This window comes from Mastigoproctus giganteus, chromosome 1, assembly GCF_048544385.1.
Source record: "Mastigoproctus giganteus isolate SK-2022 chromosome 1, ASM4854438v1, whole genome shotgun sequence".
Taxonomy (NCBI): Eukaryota; Metazoa; Arthropoda; class Arachnida; order Uropygi; family Thelyphonidae; genus Mastigoproctus; species Mastigoproctus giganteus.
This window is the reverse complement of record NC_143575.1, coordinates 31,381,191-31,403,190: the sequence shown is the minus strand read 5'-3', so window position 1 is coordinate 31,403,190 and position 22,000 is coordinate 31,381,191. Positions and strand designations below refer to the sequence as shown.

Here is a 22,000-nt window from a genome sequence, read left to right as displayed (position 1 = left end):
GGTAACATCATCAGTTGGTCCCACTGTATAGAATTTAAATACTGTCTCAGACCATCATAGTCGCCTTTACGAAAACAAAAACCCTTCCCTTTACCTCTGATGGTAGTTACCTCCTTGAGTAAATCCCACTTCAACACACTGTGATCACTGCCACCTAGTGGTTCATTTATCTGCAGGTTCTTAATGCATGAAGAATCACTAATGATAATCAGATCAAGAGTATTGCTCCCTCTTGTTGCCTCACGAACATGCTGATGTAGAAAACAATCATCCAATAAATCCACAAAAGCCTTGCTAGTGTGCGAGTGACCAACCCACAAATTCCAGTCAATATCTGGGAAATTAAAATCCCCCATTATAAGACTCTCTGATTTACTGGCCCACTCTATTTCCCTGTACAATATATTATTATACTCATCAGAGTCATTAGGCCTATAGCACACTCCTACTCTCAATTTTGATTTCCCTATGCTTATGTCACACCAAACTGACTCGACACTGCCCTGTCCATCGATGTCAACTGGCTTCACTTCCTTTGACTTTATGTGTTTCTTAATTAATAGCATAACCCCTCCTCCCCTCCTGTCCTGTCTATCCTTTCTATATACATTGTATTCCCCAAATTCCAGTTCTGCATTACTTATATCTGTGTGACACCACGTCTCTGATATCCCAACGATATCTGCCTTTGATGTTTTGAGCAATACCTCAAATTCATCAAATTTATTTACCAAACTCCTAGCATTGGTGTACACGCAGGTATACATGCACCTGTTTCTATTCTTAGCTACCCTAACACAACCCATGTGTTTACTTGTAACACAATGACTACCAGCAGTCTCTGAAATATCCTGCATCTTGTTTTTCAGACTTCTGCTCATTTGAATAGAAGCAGTGCAAGAATCACTTCCACCTCTGCCAGTGGCTACTGTTAATCTATTAGTCCTTGTATCCCCCCCAACTAGCAGTTTTCCGACCCACCTAACACTGCCTCGACAGCATCAGCAAAAATTCTTGCACCCTTTCTATTTAAGTGTATCCCATCCCTGTAGAAGCAATCTCTCCTGTTAACAAGTACAGTCCAGGCTGAAAAAAATTCTACCCCTTGAGCCTTGCACAATCCCTCCAGGGCCGAATTGATCGACAAGGCTCTCATCATATACTCCCTCCTATCGTCTCTGGGCAGAATTGCAGACACTTTTAAGTTCAACCCTAATTCACGGCTTTTTTTCAACAGTGACCTGTACTTGCTAAGTAATTCCGCCGGTCTCCTACTCTTAATATCATTAGTGCCAACGTGTACAACTATATCTCCTTTTGTGCCCTTAAAAGATGATATCCGCTCTACAACGTCATCAACCTTTGCCCCTGGCAGACATACCCTGGTCCTACTACCATAAAACAATAAAAACAATTTACAGTTGCGTTTCTGCTAGTGAAATCTGTTATAAACTGGTAGTAAACTCCATCTAATTGCATTTGCTATTATATCGATAACTGGAATTGTGCTGGTTTTTACGTTATTATGGTGAAATGTGTTTCCCCTTCATTGATATAAAACACATAAATACATTTTCAGAATATTCTTCATTCCTATCGTGTTGGTTCAGTTGGGGTGATTCCGCGTTCGACTGCCATTTCTTGTAAACACAAAGGCGAATCGTGCATAAGCGAATTCGGTTCGTGCTATATAACATAACGTTCCCCTATTTATAAATCGTGTATGATCGAATTCGTGTAATGTAAACACGTGTTATACGAGGACCGACTGTATTAGAACCTATAGTACATAGTACCGTGCTTGGGTTGGAGGTTGAGAAGACAAAAGAAGATATATGTTAACATTAAACTTGAACTTCTGTAGACTGTAATTTTCAAGAAATGAATATGATTAGGAAGGTTAGAAAACAGCAGTTGAATTAATAAACAAGGAAGATGAAAAGTTGGTTCTGTGAGTTTGAAGTTGTACAGTAAATGGATGTTGGAAAAACATGTTCGGACTGTTTTGAAAGAGTGAGAGCAGGAATTACAGAAGCCAATTCAGCAGAACAGTGCCCATGGAAGTATCTGTAGAAAAGGCATATAGCAGAAACAGTACGTCTATCAGACAGAGAGTGGAGAGGCTCTGTTCGATATGAGTCATTAATTAACCTAATTGTCCTCTTCCGAATGGAATTTAAAAGTCTGAGAGAGAGGTTTTGGGAGCATCTCTCCAGAAGTGGGAACAATATTCCATGGTAGGACGGATTTGCGATTTGTACAGAGTGAACAGCTGTTTGGAAAAAAAGTAACGCAGAAGCCGAAAGCGAAAACCAAGTTCTTCAGATGAAGAGGAAGCAATATTTGTAATGTGCTTGTGACAAGAGAGATTAGAAGTCAAAATAATCCGCAAAAGAGATATATCATCTTGCCTAGAAATCGGAGTGTCACCAAAGATAAGCATAGAAACAGAAAAATCCTTTTTGCGAGATATAAGAAAAGACTGAGTTTTAGAAGGGTTGAAATCAACTAAGGTGTCTTTACTCCACTGAAGAATTACCAGGAGATCGGCATTTAAGGAATTCGTAGCAGAGTTTCGAGAAATTGAAGCTCATTGAGCAGGAGAATGTTTCCCAAATCGAAAGTGGAATGCAATGTGCTATCATCGGCAAAACTATGGATAGGATTTCCAGTCAATGGAAGAACGTCATTAATATACAAGAGGAAAAGAATGGGGGAAAGAACTGAACCTTGGGGGACACCGGCATCAGTGGAGAAGTTAGAAGACAGAGAGCCTTCTAACATCACCCTCTGTGTGAACGATCAGAGAGAAAACTGGATAACCAATTACCAAAACAGTGAGCAAACCATAAGATGGAAGCTTGTTTAGAAGACCTTTATGCCAAACACGACGGAAAGCCTTTAAGATGTTAAAAGCAACTACTTGTGTTTCCCTGAATCTTTCCATTGAATTAGTCCATAAATGGGTAACATTAGCAAAAATATCACCAGTGGATCGACACTGACGGAATCCATAATGGCGATCGTTGACCAGAGGGAAGGTCTCTAGGTAGTTTAAGAGTTGGCGATTAATGGATTTCTCCATTACTTTAGAAAGAGTAGAAGTAATTGCAATGGGACGATAATTGGATGGGAGGGATTTGTCACCCTTTTCAGGAACTGGCTGGATATGAGCAAATTTCCAAGCAGTAGGAAAACTCACCTTTGGAATAAGAAAGTGAAAAAAGGCGGCAAAGAATAGGAGTAAGTTCAGGAGCACAGGTTTTTGAGCTTAAGTGTAGAAATACCATCGGGACCAGGAGCTTTCTTCGCATCAAGATTCGTCAAAATCCTTCTGACATCCTTTTGACGGAAGACCACAGGAGGCATTGAATGGAGCGTGTTGGGAATGGTGGGAGGTGTTTTACCAAGTTCATTAATACATCAGTTGGAATAAAAATGGGATGCTAGCAGGTCAGCTTTATCCTTGACTGAAGTGACAACAGAACCATCTGGTTTGGACAGAGGTGGGAGCAGAGATGGGCAGAAGTTGTGGCTAATAGCTTTGGCAAGAGTCCAGAATTCTCGGCTACCATTAGGGCAAGAAGCAAATTTTCTACTCTTAGCCTATTTAAAGTTTAGTTTGGTCTGATTGATAACTGCTCTACAATTGTTGCGAGATAGGTAGAAAATGAAACTGGAGAATTATAAACAAGCCAATTACGATATGCGACGTTCTTCTCTTGAACAGCCTTAGCACATTTATTGGAAAACCAAGGTTTAGATAAAGGACGAGATTTTAAAGTAGTGTGTGGCATAAAGGATTCCGTTCCTGCAAGAATAATTTCACTGACAAGATCTGAGCAAACGTTGATATCAGAAGTTTGGAAACAATAATCTGACCGAGGAAAAGAAGAAAAGAAGTCTCACAGGTCATCCCATTTTGCATTCTTGTAATGCCAAACAACATGAGGTTGGGAACAGCCATGAGATAAAGGTTCCATTGGAGAAGAGACAATCACCAAGTTGTGATCTGAAGTGCCTAAGGGACCTATCACCTCGACCGTGTACTTAGAAGGGTTGTTTGTGAGAAAAAGATCAAGCCTATTGGCTGTATGATTAGGATTATCCGGTATTCTTGTAGGTAAATGAACAATCTGTGCTAGGTCATTAGTAATTGCAAAAGCCTCAGTATCTCAACCAGCTGGGTCGGAGAAAACGGAACCCAGCTGGAGTTGTAAACATTAAAATCACGAAGGAAAATTACCTCACTGTTAGGAAATTTGGACTGGAGAAAGTCAAGTTGCAAAGAAAGGAAGTCAAAGAGCTCCAATTGATTAGTGGAATTGGGAGAACGGCAGAGACAACACACGAATTTGACGCAATGAGGTAGAGAGAGAGATTTTAAGCCAGAGAAGATCGAAAAGAGGAGATTCCAAATTACCAAGTCTCTGACGGGGAATAACAGAGCGGACGTATGCAGAAGTACCACATTTGAGGCGAAAAGAATCATACAGCGAATAATTTGGGCATCTGAGATGTGCAGTAGTTGAATCAACCGATAACTGAGATTCTGTCAGAGAAAGTACATGGGGTTTGGAGACTGCAAGTGGAAATGGACATCGTTGAGGTTAGAATTGAGACCACGTATATTTGTGAAATTAATTAGGAAGTGGTTGGGAGGTTTAGATCTTTTTGCAGATAAGCTTGCTCTATTAGTTTGACAAACAATTCATGGTGTATTCAATAGTAAGAAAAAGTGGGTGGGACATGCTGTATGAAGTAATGAAATTTTTGGATATCTCGTACACGTGGTAAGAATATACCCAGATCCTTGACATAACGTGGCCTCGATAATGCTCCCTGCATACACACTACTCGGATTCCCTGCAGTCACTATCTGGCAGAGTAGAGGTAACAAGATTATACACCAGCTGATCCGGAAGCCTCCTAGAGAGTTACCAATAGGTTCGGTCCGGTGTACTAACTAGCGACCGGCCTGCGAACACCGTTTTAGAGCTATCTCGCCACGATGTTCATCATAACCTCAAAAGTCATCAATCATACTGCATGATTGAAGAGATAGGGAATGGTTGGCCGGAACTTATCTCTTGAGACTAAACATGAGTTCCACCACTTCAAGCCTCCAATAAGCAAAGTGGAGGTATTTCACAGGTTGATGAAAGTCATCTACCACCTAGTACTGCCTGGTAACATGGAGGCGCGCCGTTCCTCCATGTGGTGTGGGCGCCACACCTCGACCCCTGTTTACGTTGGTTCACACCTGGGTAGTCACCCACCAGTACTTGTGCATGGAGGTTATACCCAGGATTACTAAAAGTCCCACCATCGTGAAGGTGCAAGCAGAGGATTTGACTGTCACATACCGTCCGGACTTCGCCGAAATTGGGTCCACTTGACTTGAGTGTCACCCGAATATCAGTTCCATCAGCGTTTTAGACTCCCAGATAGCAAGTGCAGCTTGTCTGGCAAATCTGAGAGAATGTCTGTGACAACCTCAAGGACCATATTCTGTGATAATTCCTTAAAAGATGTTTCATCCAGATAAACTTAAATTTTGGTTACATGTAAAAAAAAATTAATATACAAGGTATGTCAGACAAAGCTATAATAGTTTTAACTTTGTGAAAGCATAATTTTGTTAAATGGGATTTTCTGCTGTTGCTGTCATGAAAAGCAAAATATTAATCGTGGCTGATAACGGAAATGGAAAAGTGAATTCCGGTTTTATCAATCATAACATGATTTAGTAAGCTGTGTGCAGAAAGTCAAGTTCCTCCAATACTACCCCCATGAAACTTTGCAAAGTGTCATGTTATGAGTGATTAATATAAAATCATTCCTGCATGGTAAATATGTTACATTTTTATATACTAATATAATTAAAAATACTGAGCCTTTCTTAAAAAAAGAAAATGGCAGTAGTTTGTTTTTACTTATTTATTTTTATCCGTATGAAAAACCTCTATAATATGCATGAAAATGAACAAAACGTATTGATAACATTAAAATTAATATACTTAAAAACGAAATTTTCTTACTGAGATATCGGCTGTGAAATAAATTCAATTCAAGTCAACGGGGAAAAAAAAAATCAAGGTGACCTTTGTCCTTAAAAAAGGTATTCACCCTTTCATTCTTGTGAAATTATTGTAAAATTGGAAATGTGCTTTACCATGCAGGTGAATAAAGTCACAAACAAACTTTGATAAAAATTCTCACTTAACAAAACCCTAAAATATGAAGAAAAAAAAAAAAAAAAAAAAAAACTGAAATGTAAAATTTATGAATGTGTCGATTTTGAAATTGAAAAAATTAAAAATCTCACTCTATACAGATACAGAGATGAAAAGTTCATCCAAATATAAGGGATAAGACAAATACCTCGAAAAAAAAGTTAAATGAGATAACTAAATGTAGCAGAATAGTGCACAGAAATACAAGGACCATTTAAGCACAGTTGAACCCTAGATTTGGATTTATTTTAATTCATGCAGTAGGTAAACATAATACTTTTTCTCAGCGATGCTGCTAGAATAAATTGAAAACATTAGGATACACAGTGTAAAAAATACATTGGTCGCCATCAGAGAAGAGCATAACGAACTTTGCTTGTTGTCCAAATGTCGAAAATGTGAATTTTTATTATTCGGAAAGTAAGTACTGTTTAATGCTGATATTTGCTTTTATTAGCTCTTGCAGCAGCATATACAGACGATTTCTTAAAAAATTTGAATATATATATATATACATGGTGATTCACTACCAGTGCGACAAACTTGCAGGAGGTGTAGGGGGCACAAAGACGAATCGGAATCACATAGCATTGCAGGGTCCGAAATGCCTTCGTTATGTGGTAGAGGACGTTGAACGGGAGGTCGCGTGAACAGCGATCCCGCTGGAAGTCAGCATTTGCGAACCGGTTCTGTTGAAGAAACCAAGTAGCAAAAGTCCTCCGGAGTGGATAATCCTCAGGCTCCAATGATTGGACACGTTGCAGATGGTTTGTTGACAGTATCCTCCATACAGTGGATTGGGAAATACCCAATCGTTGGCCTATCGCTCGAATACTCCTACTCGGATTGCCTTCTGCAAGGACATTCTCCTCATTGTCGTTCGCTCTCGATTCATGGTATCTCTCGTGAAACAACCACTCACGTAACCTTCTGTGCACAAGTGCGAAAATCGTATGATAAAGAGCACGCCTGTGCGGGAAACGTTCCTGGTACAAACGCAGAGCGGCGTGCCCGTTACAGTCCGCAGCTTCATACGAGAGGTGCATGTCGGCCAGTTCAACGTTTGAATACTCGTCCATCCTACTGCCTCGGGAACCGGTTCGCAAATGCTGACTTCCAGCGGGATCGCTGTTCACGCGACCTCCCGTTCAACGTCCTCTATCGCATGACAAAGGCATTTCGGACCTTGTGCCCTCTACATCTCTTGCATGTTTGTCGCACTGGTAGTGAATCACCCTGTGTGTGTATATATATATATATATATATGTATATATATATATATATCCAAGTATAACAAAGCAAATATTAAATGTTATAATAAATATAAATATTATAATAAATATTAAGTAGTACCAGGTCACGTTGGTACCCGCCATGGTTTATGGTTTACCTGATAAGCTAGTATATCATATTTTACCTTTAAAAAAAAAACTCTTACCATTATTAACTTAACTCATATATATATATATATATATATAGAGAGAGAGAGAGAGTCAGAAGTAGAAGGGAATCAAGAAGAAACAGAAGGATGATGATATCCTGGGTCCTGAGCTGTTTATCATCATTCTTCTCTTTCTTGGTGATTCCCTTCTACTTTATCTGTATATAAACCCACTGCAGATAGTTCCTAGGGCCATAACCCACTCCCACCTTTTGGACCCTGCCAAACTTTTAGTCACATTTGTAAATGACAGGATTTAGATACTGTTCAAGATTTAGACCTAAATGGATGCCAAGTGAACTAATGAGAATGAGGCTCTTGGCAAAGGCTTTACATAAACTTTAATAATTCTTTTGTCATCCAGTACATTTTGATAACAAATGTGAAAGAAAATGTTTTGAGAAATCTTTTATTTTTTTAATCTATATATATCGCAGTGGAGGGTCCTACTAACTTTGTAGTTTATGTAGAGTAGGGTTTTACATAAAGGAAAAACAGTACAGCTAATAGAAGGATTTGTATCCATGTTTTGTAGCACAAGAAAGGAAAGATGTAATCTTACAAATGGCTACTGCAATGAGTTTCACTATGCTGCACTATTACTTTCCTGAAAAAGTATAATGTGACTTAATAATAAGCATCACCCACACACATATGAACAACTGTTTCACTGGCTGTTGGCACTTCATCAGTGGGAAGCTAGACACTAGCATTGAGTTGCTACCACACACTTATAAGTAATATTATACTTCTCTTTTTTAGTACTGGAAACATGATTTAAGGAAGCAAAGCAACACCAAAAAAAAAAAATAATAATAATAATAAAATAAAAATAATAATAAAATAATAATTTTCCTATTTCTAATAATTCAAGTAAACCTGCTTTAAATTTATTCAAATTGCCCACCTCCAACAACATCAGTTGGAAGCTAATTCCAAAAGTCGATTACTCTTGGTTGAATGCATTCTGCACTTCTATTCTGCAGCCACCCAAACCTAATAATTAAATAACCAAAGCAAATAATACTTGTAACTAATAAGTTCACGTCCTATCTAATAATGGCATAAATGATATATACAACTGTTATAATCATGTTAATTACCTCATGTCTTTTACTAGCAAAAGCATATTTATATTGAGACCCACCTCTTAATGCATATGGTTTGATGTGTGCAAGGTAGCAAAAATTATAAAGTAAATATTAAAATTAAAAATATTAATATCTCCTCCGAGAAAAGTGTATACTTTTCATATTGGTTCAGAGTTGGAGAAATAAAAACTGCTGAAAGACTAAAACTAGTAATGCAATGATTTTCAAAAGTTTAGCTGTAATTAAACATTAGAAAATAATTTTTAGCTGACGAGGTGGGATGATATTTGCAAAATAAGTATTTCGCTGCCCAGACTCAATGGTTACAGGGTCTATTAGTTTTTCTCCAAGTAGATTAGACATTGTTGACCATCTTTTCCTTTCATTTATTTATTTTCTTTGTAATTTATGTTACTTACTCTGATTTTTAAAGCTTCGTAACTTGTTACTCCGTTCTCACTTGCGCGTATCATGTTACTTGCAATTTGTGTGTGCCGTGTTCTTTGTTATTGATTGCTTATCTTTTTACTGTTTTAAATTTTAACCCCCACCCACAAATGTCATTGAACAGAAATGTTTAGTTAGTATGTACATATTACAGTACGTATTAATTATTCCGATTATCACGTATTCGTCCGAATTTCACGTATCATTTAATTTTTTAATTGGTAAGGTAATAAAGGGTAAATTTGTGTTTAATATATCTTTACTTTTATAGCCTGTGGATAATATTCCACCTATTTTCGCTAATTAGAATCGGTTTAATAGAATTAAAATTCAATTCACAAACGTGATCACAATGACCGGCGCTTACTGCACATCGTATAGTGAACGGTACTTTACTATGGTGAGTTCGTCGTAACGTGATTTGATTGTACAGTGAACTAATTGTAAAGGGAGGGGGATACATTGTATTTTTAACTATTTACGTGAAACTTCAGATAATTGGGGCAGCCGCTTAATCAGGCCAAAATGCATGTCCCGATGTGCCCCAAATAACCGAAATCGACCGTGTATGTACAGTATATATATCACCTTTAATATGGTTCTCCATGAAAGGCTATTATATAAACTGGCGCAAATTGGGTCAAACTGGAGCGCTGGATCAAGCGATGGCTAAAAGACAAGAGACAGAGAGTAGTCATAAATGGACATGCCCCAGGGTGCAGGAACAGATTTACGCATAAGCTAGACAAGCTACAGCTTAGGGCCTCAGCATCAGTATAGAAAAAATAACAAAAAATAATTTATAACTAATGAACATAAAAAAAAAAAAAAAAAAAACAGAAAATTATTATTATACACTTTTTGCTTTTCCTTGTAAAAAATATTTATCGCAATATACTTTTGGTTGTTTGTACAATGATCAATAAATTATGAATATCCCAATGGTAAGCATCAAATCTAAGATTGTTTACTTACTTATATGCCAATGAAAGAGACATCTAAATTGTGGATCCTTTGATCCTTTTACATGATGGACCGTTCAAGTTCTGAAACCAAAATTGACAATGCATTGGGAGGAACCCTCCATGTAGTTAGCATTTATCCTGGTGTTCAGAGAGCAGAATAAAATGTCAATGTCAGTCATTCCAAACATGCAGTTTCGTTAAATTTGTGGTTTTAAGGTTCATTTATCATTTTCACAACGTTCTACCATTGTGTATTGCTTTGTTTCTATACAGCCAACAGGAAAAGGACTTGGTCGCTAACTATGAATAATACATTTTATAACCCTTTTATATGGATTTGTTGTTTGTTTGTGGCATGAAAATTTGTTGCTAAGTTACTTGAAGGAATAACTTGGGAAACAAAATAAAAAAATTCAGCCAATCACAGAGATCTTCATTTGCTTTATTGGCAGAGAAAGAAAGTTCTCCAGCTGTTATTCAGCATCATGTACTATTCTGTGATTCTAAATTTTCAAGTGTACTGATGTTACAAGTTTCTCAGAGGATGAAGAGAATTTACCCATTACCACCATTCCTTTCTAACTTGTGAGAGAAAGGCTGTGCATAATAAGTAAATTTATTATTTCAGCTTTCATTAGTCTACATGACAGACCGTTCACAAAGTATGAGTGATCCATGACATCAGCGATTGCAAACCCTCCATGACATCAGCGATTACAAGTTTCTCAGAGGACGAAGAGAATTTACATATTACCACCATTCCTTTCTAACTTGTGAGAGAAAGGCTGAAGACATAAGTAAATTTATTATTTCAGCTTTCATTAGTCTACATGACGGACCGTTCACAAAGTATGAGTGATCCATGACATTAGCGATTGCAAACGCTATCCAGTTTTAATACTAATATACGTTACTCATTGCTTAAAATTTATATATTTATTCATTCAGTTTTATAATTTTTTTAATATTCTCTGCATTTTGTTACAATTTGACAGAATTTTTTTTTTTTTTGGTTTTTAGGAGCATTAGCAACTAAGGCCATATTGCTCCGAGGATATGCGGTGGTCATTTGCTGACCTTTCCGCATCCTCCGTATTTAGTGGTGACGGGTTCGAACCCCGGTCTAATCAAGAAGCGTGTGTTACGCACTGCTGCTCCTTCCCACCTGGCTACGGAGGCGCCAGAATGATTTGTAATTTTATTACTCTGGTGTCAGTAAATTTAGCAAATTTTTTTATTGAAAATTTGTTTTAGCATCATTTTACAGATTTAGAGAAAGATATAATGTGAATTTCAAAAAGTTATATTTTTTGTCTGCACCTTTTTTTTTTTTTTTGTGTGTGTTCAGCGAATACGTGCCTCTGAATAGAGAAGTATGCATTGATTTGAATTGTGTGCAATGCAATGCCAACTTTGTAGCGATTCTGTAATTCTGTAAGCACAGTGGCATCGTCACTGTCCTCCCCACATCAGGTGGAAAAGGGCTGGGTTTGAATCATGTTGATGTGAGAAACTTTTATGGCCTTTTTTTTTTTGGGCTGAGTTAGTTGGTCTCAGGCATAGATAACAAGGTCCCCCCCCCCCCCGATTACCAGGATTTTTTTTCCAGCAAAGCAAGCAAATCAACCATAGAACACACGCAATTTACAGATAAACAATGCAAATGGGTAGTTGAATTAACATTCGGGGCGACCTAATAAATATTTTTTTTATTCTTTGTATTTTGTTACAATTTGACAGAGCCATTTGTAATTTTATTACTCTTGTGTCAGTAATTTTTTTTTATTGAAAATTTGTCACTGGATCATATAATATGAATTTCCACCAATCATTAAGAACTTTTCAACTTCCTTTGTTTGAAATTAGACTTTATGCAGTCTAACTTTCCTAGTACAGAGGGTTGCTTTATGCTGGTTCACTTTTCAAATTACTAGAGTATCCTGCCCAAAACATAGATGCAGTAACTTAAATCATTTCTGCATCAAACCACTGTTCTGAATAGGTTTAACAGTGTGTTAACAAAAACTTTTCCTTTTTTTTTGTTTGTGTTTATTCAGTTACTTTGAGTAGGTAACTATTTATTTTTTTGCTTGTGAATTTTCATATTAAACTATAGTGTGCAACCCCAGGGGCTCACATCTGGTGAGTATGGGCTTGGAACACCCAGGGTCCTGAGCTGGATATCATCATTCTTCCCTTTCTTGGTGATTCCCTTCTCTCTCTCTCTCTGGGTGGTACAGAAATTTTTTTTTGGCTGGTGCAGCATAAGTCTCAGGCTTCCTTGCACCATATGGCTAATAATAATAATAATAATTTTGCCCCTTTGTGAAAACGGGCAAAAATATTCAGCTCTTTTGTGATCAACAGCGCAAAGCTAAATATAAGAACTAGCTCTTCAAATTAGATGATTATTTAAAATGTTTTTGTAAATGCACGCTGACAGCCAAATTTAGTGATATTGAAAGGCTTCACACATCGTAATACAAACAAAGCACGAGAAAAGCCGAAGAGACCTTCAGTGTTCAGCATCAGAGAGTATTGCCATTCAAGAAAATTGGTGATACAGAAGGTGCAAAGGCAGGAAGTAGCATTGCATTTTTCATAGCTGTGCATTAGGGATAGTTGATCATTTCAGTGAGCTTTGTAAATTTTGTTTTCCAGACAGAGGGAATGTAAGGACTTCAAAACTGCAATGAACAAAATGTACTTCAATAATATGAATGTTATAGCACCACATATAAAAAAAATATTTACTGATTCATCTGTTGCCTTAAACATGAGCCCTCCTATTACTAAACCAATGGATACAACGGCATCAACGTGATCATCTTTTACAGTACAAACTACAGATATACACCCCCAGGGCTCACATCTGGTGAGTATGGGCTTGGCACACCCAGGGTCCTTAACTGGATATCATTTTTCTCTTTTTTGGCGATTCCCTTTTACTTCCGACACACACACACACACACACACACACACACACACACACACACACACACACTCATCTCTCTCTCTCTCTCTCTCTCTCTCTCTCTCTCTCTCTCTCTCTCTCTCTCTCTCTCTCTCTCTCTCTCTCTCTCTCTCTCTCTCAGGATAACTCAATGTTTTTTTTTTTTTTTTTTTTGGTTGGTGCAGCAAAAGCCTCAAGGCTTCCTTGCACCATATGACTAATAATAATAATAATATAGATGTAATTACCAGTGTCAAAAATTTCTATTATTTTTTTAACAATTAATAAAAATGTTTGTATTACTATTTATGTAGCATTTTATATGCACCTTTGATGAGTGAAACCTAAAATTCGCTCAGTAGAGGGGCCTCAGAAAGTTATAGCTTAGGGGCCATAACAACCTAAAATCCGGCCCTGTTGGGGTGGATGAGTGCAGCAAGAGAAGTCCTTCATCAGGACTACTCCCATTCCTCATCTTCCTTAATGACATTAATCAGGTAGCATAGGGGAAGATGTCAAAGTTTGATGATTTAAAGGCAGGAAGGGTGATTAATAACAAAGACCAGACCATTTTGCTTCAAAATGACAGATCAGTTGCACATATGTTTAATGCTTCTAAATGTAAGATTTTTAACCTAGGAAACAAAAATCCAGGTATTACTTACTAGCTAGGGGAAGGAGAGCTAAAGGGGTCTGGAATGAAAAGATTTAGGTGTATGATTTAGCCAGACATAAAATTCTCCATGCAATGTAAACACACAACCAGGAAGGTACTTGGTGTCCTATCTATGACATGTCATCTCTCTTTGTATAAGGCAATATTCAGACCACATTTTGAACATTTTGTTCAGGTCTAGAGGCCAGACTTGAAGAAAAGATAACTTCTACAAAAGGTTCAGATAAGGGCAACCAGATTGGTAATGTGTGCAAATTGACATTCACATGAAGAATGGCTTAAAAGTGCAGACTGCAAACTTTTACAACCAGGCAGGGGGGGGGGGGGACTAAGAGAGGTATAAAAGGCCCCGAAGAGAATCAGTCAAATGAATGAGGGAAGTATATTTTCACTGGCAGCAGAGAAAAGAACCAAGGGGCACAAATGCAAAATTTAGGAATACAAAGGTGTGCATCATGTGATGTTTACTTTTGGGCAGAATGTTGTTGATTACTGGAATGAATTGCCTGACAAAGTGGCTGAGGCGGACAACTTGTTAAGTTTAAAGCAGAATTAAATTGGTACTTCTGATGACAGGAAAGGTATAAATGATAGGGAAAAAAAAAAAGCACCCACTTCCTTGCAAATTTTAGTTATTATAATACTATATGTGCATAGTGTTAATTGTAATGCAGTTCTGGGGGTTTCCCCCAACTCTGCAATGCATAGGTGTATGTGGATAAGTGAGTATGCATTTATTTGTTATGTTAGTATTAATATTGGTAAAATGATGTAAGGAAGCAAAGCTTATGCAGCATAAGCCAAAAAAAAAAAAAAAAAAAAACCCATTTTAACCCACTAATTTTCCTATTCATTCTAGTAATTTGTCCTATCCATCTTTAAATTTATTCAGACCCCATTTCCAAGTTACTAAGTAGAGAAAAGAGAAAGAGTAAAGATGCTACCAGCACAAGGTCACCATGCAAATGTTTAGTTACAAAAAGTCACTGCTCTTTGTGGATTAATGTTATGACAGGAGGTAAGGATATCTTTCTGTGCCCCACAAACTAACCTTGTCACTCTTCTCTTCACCCCTTCCAAAAGAACTATGTTGTTAATAAAATGAAGTTTCCAAACTTGTATACAGAATTCCAGAAGTGGCCTAACCATTACTTTATATAATGAGATAATCATCTCTTTGTCCTTGCTAGCAAAGTTATTTGCACTGCAAACTTCAGCCCATGTGCCTAGATTTATTATTTATGATCTTCTTTATGGGTCTATCTAGATCTTGAAGTAGCATACCATGATTAATGTTATTAGCCATCCAGTACACCTTTGTATCATCACCAAATCAGTCATGAAACCTTGAAATACTTACATAAATATCATTACTAAATATTAAAAACAGTAAGGGGGCCCCCCCAACACTGAATATTGTAATATCTCCCGTCATAACAACCCACAAAGAGCAGTGACTTTTTGTAACTGCTCTTTGTCCTTCCACTTAACCATTTCTTTATCCATAATGGTAACTAATGCCACATTGCTCAAATTTATATAACCATCATTCATGTGGAACAGTATAAAAGCTTTACTGAAATCTAAGTATACAATTTCAAAATTATTCTTTGCAACTGGTTCCTTCATGATCTCGTTTCAAGAAATTCATGCCATGACTGCCTTATTGCTTCATTCCTATCAAGTTAATCTTGCATGCCCCATTGACCCCAGTGCTGTTCCTGCACAGAAGTCAAAATTAAAGGTCTGCATTTACTCACTCAATACCCTTTAAGCCACCCTTGTGAACAGAAGAGACATTGTACATCTTCAATCTGTAGGGACTTCCGCTGAATGTAAGGATGCTCTCTGTATCGTAGCTGAAGGTTTGATATTATTGTTAATTAATTTATTATTTGACTGTCCATATTTTAAATATGAATTCAAAACAGAATCTCTTTTTCTATAAACCAAATTCTATTACATTCAGTATCTCACACTTATCAAAAAATATATACAGAACAACATAAATAATAAATCAAACTTTTTACAGAGTGAATTTTTTCATACCATTAACAATTATGACTATATATTACTTTCCTAATGCATACAAATGTAATGTATTTTGTAATGCACAAGATCCATTACTGTCAAATGAAATCCTATGATAAATATTTATATATTAAAGAGATCTTAAATTCAATGTAAAAATATTGGTTTTCTTTTATTTTCTTACTACATGTTTTTTGTATTAATAAAATACACAACTAAGTATTTCATTTACTTCACTTACTAGAATGTATGTATTCTACTTTACAAATACGATCAAATGCTAAATTAAATTTAAAAACATTGAATGATTAATAATAGAATTAAAAATATCATTTTTTTACAGTTTTTGAAAAATTCATTTAGAAATATTTATTATAATTTTCTGTGCAGCCACCAATAACACTGAGGAAATCAATTCCAATAAGTTTTAACCCTCTGTAACTTACAGCTCTAAATGGAACAACAACTGCTTATGCGGTGGCTAACAAGCATCAGTCTTTTTATTAGGAAATTTAATTTTCAAATCTGATTAGCATTAACTCTCTGTCACTTGCAGCTCTAAATGGAAAACAACTCCTTATGCTGTGGCCATCAAATATCATTCTTTTTATTATGAAATTTAATTTTTAGCTTTTTCTTTTGTTGAACTGGAAACTGTCTTTTATTAATGATTTACAAAATTTATCCCATTCTGCTTTGCTTGATTATGGTTTTTTTTTTTTTTCTTTTTTTTTCTTCTTCCTTGTTCTTCTATTATATTTCCATTTTCATTAATTTTCTGGTTTTTCATTCCACAAACTGGAACTGCCTCTTTGTGGGATGAAAAATTCCAGATGAATACATATGATTGGTCGATTGTAGAGGGATCCTTTGCTTACTCATGCAACTACCCAAACATCAAGATATATCTATTTATTGGCATCTATTTACACTCCAAGAATTTCATATAAAGAAGCACAGCTGCTCAATGTTGTCTATTAGACTCAGATTAACTTTTTTGAGATCAGCAATAAATCGCAATACAGAAAATACTGCATAATCATTTAGAGAAAATTAGCAAGAAAAGGTAGATAGGATGATATTATCCTGCTGTGAAATTCAAAGAAATAACAGAGGAAAGGGAGGGAGACACCATGTAGGTCATGGAACAGATTCTAAAAATACATGGCAAAATAAATGAAATGGTGAAACTAACACTTTTCAGAGTATAAATAATGGAATATCCAGCTTAATCATTAATGAATTTCAGCACAACAACAACAGACAATCCAAGTGTGAGAGATATGTACAAATCAGATAAACTCAATTTGAAACACACACACACAGAGAGAGAGAGAGAGAGAGAGAGAGAGAGAGAGAGAGAGAGAGAGAGAGAGAGAGAGAGAGAGAGAGAGAGAGAGAGAGAGTGTGAGTGTGTGTGTGTACTAAAGAAGTTAAATAATATAACATTGTTGAAAAACAAAGAACATAATTATGGTAAGCTAAACAGGAACTTATGTAGAGTGGAATTTCTGTGACTATACTGTATTCCTTGTCAATTATACAATAAAAATGCCCCAATATAATAGTGTAGCTTAATTTAATTTATTATGATACTCACCTTTTTATAATCTGCATTGATGTTGGAATAAATTGGATGATAATTTTAAATTTAAGTTAGCATGAATAAGTTAGGATTTAAAAACAGAATTAAAATGTGCGCAAGGAAGTAGAATTTAATTTTTTAGGGTAGTTATAGGGTAGTTTGGAATTTAATTCCAAACTACCCTATAACATAGCACCAGTCTGGAATCTCATGCACCCGAGATTCCCACGTGTATCCAGGAGCATCACGGGAAACCTAGTCTTCTTAAATACACGCGTTTACTCTCATTCTACCATTGCTAACTGAAGACGTGTAAAACGAAAGCCACTTGTTATGGCTATTGGCCTTCTGTTTCCAACCGTATAACTAAAATCATTTCAAATTTCAACATTGACAACCAAGGACGAAGACGTGCACTTCTACTTCCTTGCACACATTTTAATTCTGTTTTTAAATCCTAACTTATTCATGCTAACTTAAATTTAAAATTATCATCCAATTTATTCCAACATCAATGCAGATTATAAAAAGGTGAGTACATAATAAATTAAATTAAGCTACGCTATTATATTGTGTCAGTTATAAATGGTACTTTAAGAGATCTACAATTTTCGAATTGTTACAATAAAAATGCTTAGTGCTCTTAACTGTTCAGTTCATTAAATAAACTTGAGATGCCTTATTGCATTAGGTATTTGATCACAGGGAGAATTCTGTTCTGTCAAAAGAATTGGCACCAAGTACGTGGCACTAAGTTGGTGTTAGATCAAACAGATATCTTGGTGATGTTTCAGATTTTTAAATATATAGCAAGCAAATCTGTTATATATTTAAAAATGTGACACATCCATAAAGGCTATACACTTTAAAAAGATAGGTAAGGCTATAGAAGTTAAAAAGATATTAGTAACTTAGGCAGAATCATTGACAACAGCATGTCTCTAAACTGGACATGGGACCAAGACAGCACTGAGCACTTGGCATTGATTTTTTGAGGGAGCAGAATATTCCTTGTGATCAAATAGAAAACAAAGTAACATGTCCTAAATTTTTGATTTCAACTAACTTCTGCATTTATTTATCCCCCTGCAATCCTGTAATATGTTCAGTTTATATTTAGTTCTTTAAAGATTTCAAGTTATTCATTTTTCAGATCAAACAAAAATTTTGCAATGATAATGCTTTCTTTCACTCTCTCTCTCTCTCTTTAATTTTCAATTTCCTAGAAGTTATAAAATTTTTCTCTCAAAGGTCAATTTTACTTTTGAAATCATAATAGCATAATACTCTAAGTTCAAATCCATAAAACTGATTCTCTCTATCCACAGAAATAAAAGTGATAAAATTATAAATATACAGTTCAAAATGAAATCATGAAAACTAGTCAGATTTGCTTTAAAAAAAATGGATGAATTTATAAAATACTATACAATGAAAAATAGGCTTATTACATGGTACAGGATAGTATAGTACAGTATAGGTGTGTTTATAAGTTTTTTTTTTATTAAAAAAAATTACAATTTTGGATAGGGTTCCTGAAAAGTAACAATCTCTATCATTTAGACTATGTTGGCCAAATCAATTCACAGGATTCATACATATTTCAGACTAATATACTTACAAATTTCTGAGATATGTATGAATAGATCTGAATTCTTAGACACAGTACAAAAAAGTTTTATATGCTTTTAATGGCAGGGGGAAGATCACTGAAATATGGATGTTGCATTGCTTCATCTGCTGAAATTCTCATGGCAGGGTTACATACAAGAAGTTTCTGAAAGAGATGAAATTTATTACAGAAAATACTGGGTGTACCAAGAGGAGAACAAAAAACTTAGCAGTATAATTAAAAATAAAATTCCATTCTAAAGGGCTAACTAACCTGCAAGAGATCTCTTCCTTTGGTATTGAGCTTTGGTACAACTTGTGCAAAACTTGTTGTTGGATGATATAAAGGAAAAGGCTGGAATCACAGAAAATGCTATCAGTAATTAGAAAAAAAAAAATCCTATTGTAAAACAAGTTAAATGTGGTACGTTTACTTCAACAAATCATTTGTTAGTAATTACTCATACATGTTCTAACCACTATAAAATCAAGTTCACTGTTCTTTGTTACCATTTAATTAACTTGTTACTATAGCCATTTCAATATTACATTCTATACCGTTTTAACACAGACATTTCTGAAACAAAAAATGTCCTTCTGATAAAATTTTTTAAAACCATACAATTTTTCTTTGACAGAGGTGTCAGGTAACACAATCTTCAAGCATTTGTTGCAAGGTTCAATTGTTGTCAACTTTTACAGATTCCTATTGTAAAACCTCTTTAAAAATAGGATAAATGCTGATAATTAAGTTTACAGTGAGTGGACACTTTTTTTTTTTTTTTTGCTTGTGCCCAACTGTGTAGATGCACTAATAAGATCAGTAGCCATTAAAAAAAAAAAAAACTTCACACACAAGAGTTCATACTGATTGATTTCTGCACCTTAACTTTTTGATGCATAATAAAGACAATAACAGCAATGGCTTCTAATTACTAACATTGATAAATTTAAAGTATGCAGTAGAAGCTTCAGTTTTCATAACTTACCCCTATACCAGCTTTGTTATAAATGTATAATTAAAAGAAGCTGGTTACAAAAATAAATTAAAAGTTTTATATGCTTCTTTTATAAGTTTCTTTTAATTTCTTTAAGAAATTAAGAAGTGCACCGTTCAAAAGGATTGCCATTTAAAACTATCAACATGTAACTTCCAGGTGTTGTGGAAGTGGGTAATTTGAATTAAATTTAAATAAGGATTGGCGAGGAAAATTAGTTTCCCGATACCGCACTCTAGTGCTGCTCACTCAGTGAACAGATAGTAGGTATTATTGGCCTGGAGCATAAGCCGAGAACAATATACTGACTGACAGGTAGGCATGGCAAATGATGTACTGATTGTTGTGTGAACACAACAGATGATAACATTGGTTTAGTATCATTGCTCTAATCTCAGAAGCACTAATGGTCACTTGCTTCAATGGTAACTTGCCCTAATCACACATACCCTAATGAATGCTTTCCATAATGGTGAAAAAAGGTTAGGTTATTCCACTTGAATTGCTACCTAGAAACCTTCAGTCTGATCAACAATCGCCAGTATGGTGATCGTTGATCAGACTGAAGGTTTCTAGGTAGTGTAAGAGTTGACAGTTAATTGATTTCTCCATTACTTTAGAAAGAGTAGAAGTAATTGGGAGCTTGAACCCCTCCTGAACTGGAGGGGTAACCTGACCTTTCTTCTTTAGAATCATGGGTGGACTAGTGCATAAATTGTTTATTAACAAAATATTAATTTTTTTATTACTGTATTTTCATTTTTAAAGACACTCGCACGGATACACAGATATCATAACGTCAATCAATACCTCAAGAGCTATTCGCTGTGTATGTGTGTGTGTGTGCGCGTGTGGGTATATATATATATATTTTTTTATGAAAACCCCAAACACGAGAGGTATTAGAACCTATAGTACTTAGTACCATGCTTGGGTTACAGGTTGAGAAGATAGAAGAAGATATTTGTTGATATTAGACTTGAACTTCTGTAGACTGTAATTTTCAGGAAATACATATGAAGGAAGGTTGTTCCAGAAAACGGCAGTTGAATGAATAAATGAGGAAGATGAAAAGTTGGTTCTGTGAATTTGATTTGAAGTTGGACAGTAAATGGATTTTGGCTGGTGGCAGCACATGTTCGGACTGTTTTGAGAGTGAGAGAGAGAGAGAGAGAGAGAGAGAGAAAATAATAGAAGCCAATTCAGAAGAACAGTGCCCATGGAAGTATCTATAGAAAAGGCATGCAGCAGAAACAGTACGTCTATGAGACAGCAAGTGGAGAGACTGTTAGAGAGGAGTCATTAATTAACATAACTGCCCTCTTCTGAATGGAATCTATAAGCCTGAGAGAGGTTTTGGGGGCACCAACCCAGATGTGGAAACAATATTCCATGGTAGGGCACATTTGCAATTTGTACAGAGTGAACAGCTGTTTGGAAGAAAAGTAACAACGAGATCGAAAGAGAAAACCAAGTTTTTTTAGATGCAGAGAAAGCAATATTTGTAATGTGCTTGTGCCAAGAGAGATCAGAAGCCAGAGTAATCCCCAAAAGAGATATATCATTTTGATTATAAATTGGAATGTCACCAAAGATAAGCATATGAGCTGAAGAATCCTTTTTGCGAGAAATAAGACAGGACTGAGTTTTAGAAGGATTGAAATCAACTAAGTTGTCTTTGCTCCACTGAAAAATTACCTGGAGATCGGCATTTAAGGAATTGGTAGCAGATATTCGAGAAGTTGAAGCTGATTGAGCAGGACAAGGTTTCTCAAAATGGAAAGTGGAATGCAATGAGCTATCATCGGCAAAACTATGGATTGGATTTCCAGTTAATGGAAGGTCATTAATATACAAGAGGAAAGGAGTGGGGGAATGAACTGAATCTTGGGGTACACCGGCATTAGTGGAGAAGTTAGAAGACAGAGAGCCATCTACTATCACCCTCAGTGCGCAATCAGAGAGA

At 35.9% G+C, this 22,000-nt stretch overlaps 1 protein-coding gene across 1 annotated transcript in view; it reads right to left on the bottom strand.

Moving 5' to 3' along the window:
• Window positions 1–18,923: 18,923 nt before the first annotated feature.
• The window catches only part of Cdk5 (Cyclin-dependent kinase 5), a 166,600-nt gene continuing 163,523 nt past the window's right edge, over window positions 18,924–22,000 (bottom strand). The window contains exons 10-11 of the mRNA XM_090379424.1: window positions 19,311–19,391; window positions 18,924–19,202 (exon numbers count right to left, since the gene is read on the bottom strand). Of these exons, the coding sequence (XP_090235550.1) occupies window positions 19,104–19,202; window positions 19,311–19,391 (180 nt within the window). The 3' untranslated portion in view covers window positions 18,924–19,103. The remainder of the gene's footprint in view (window positions 19,203–19,310; window positions 19,392–22,000) is intronic.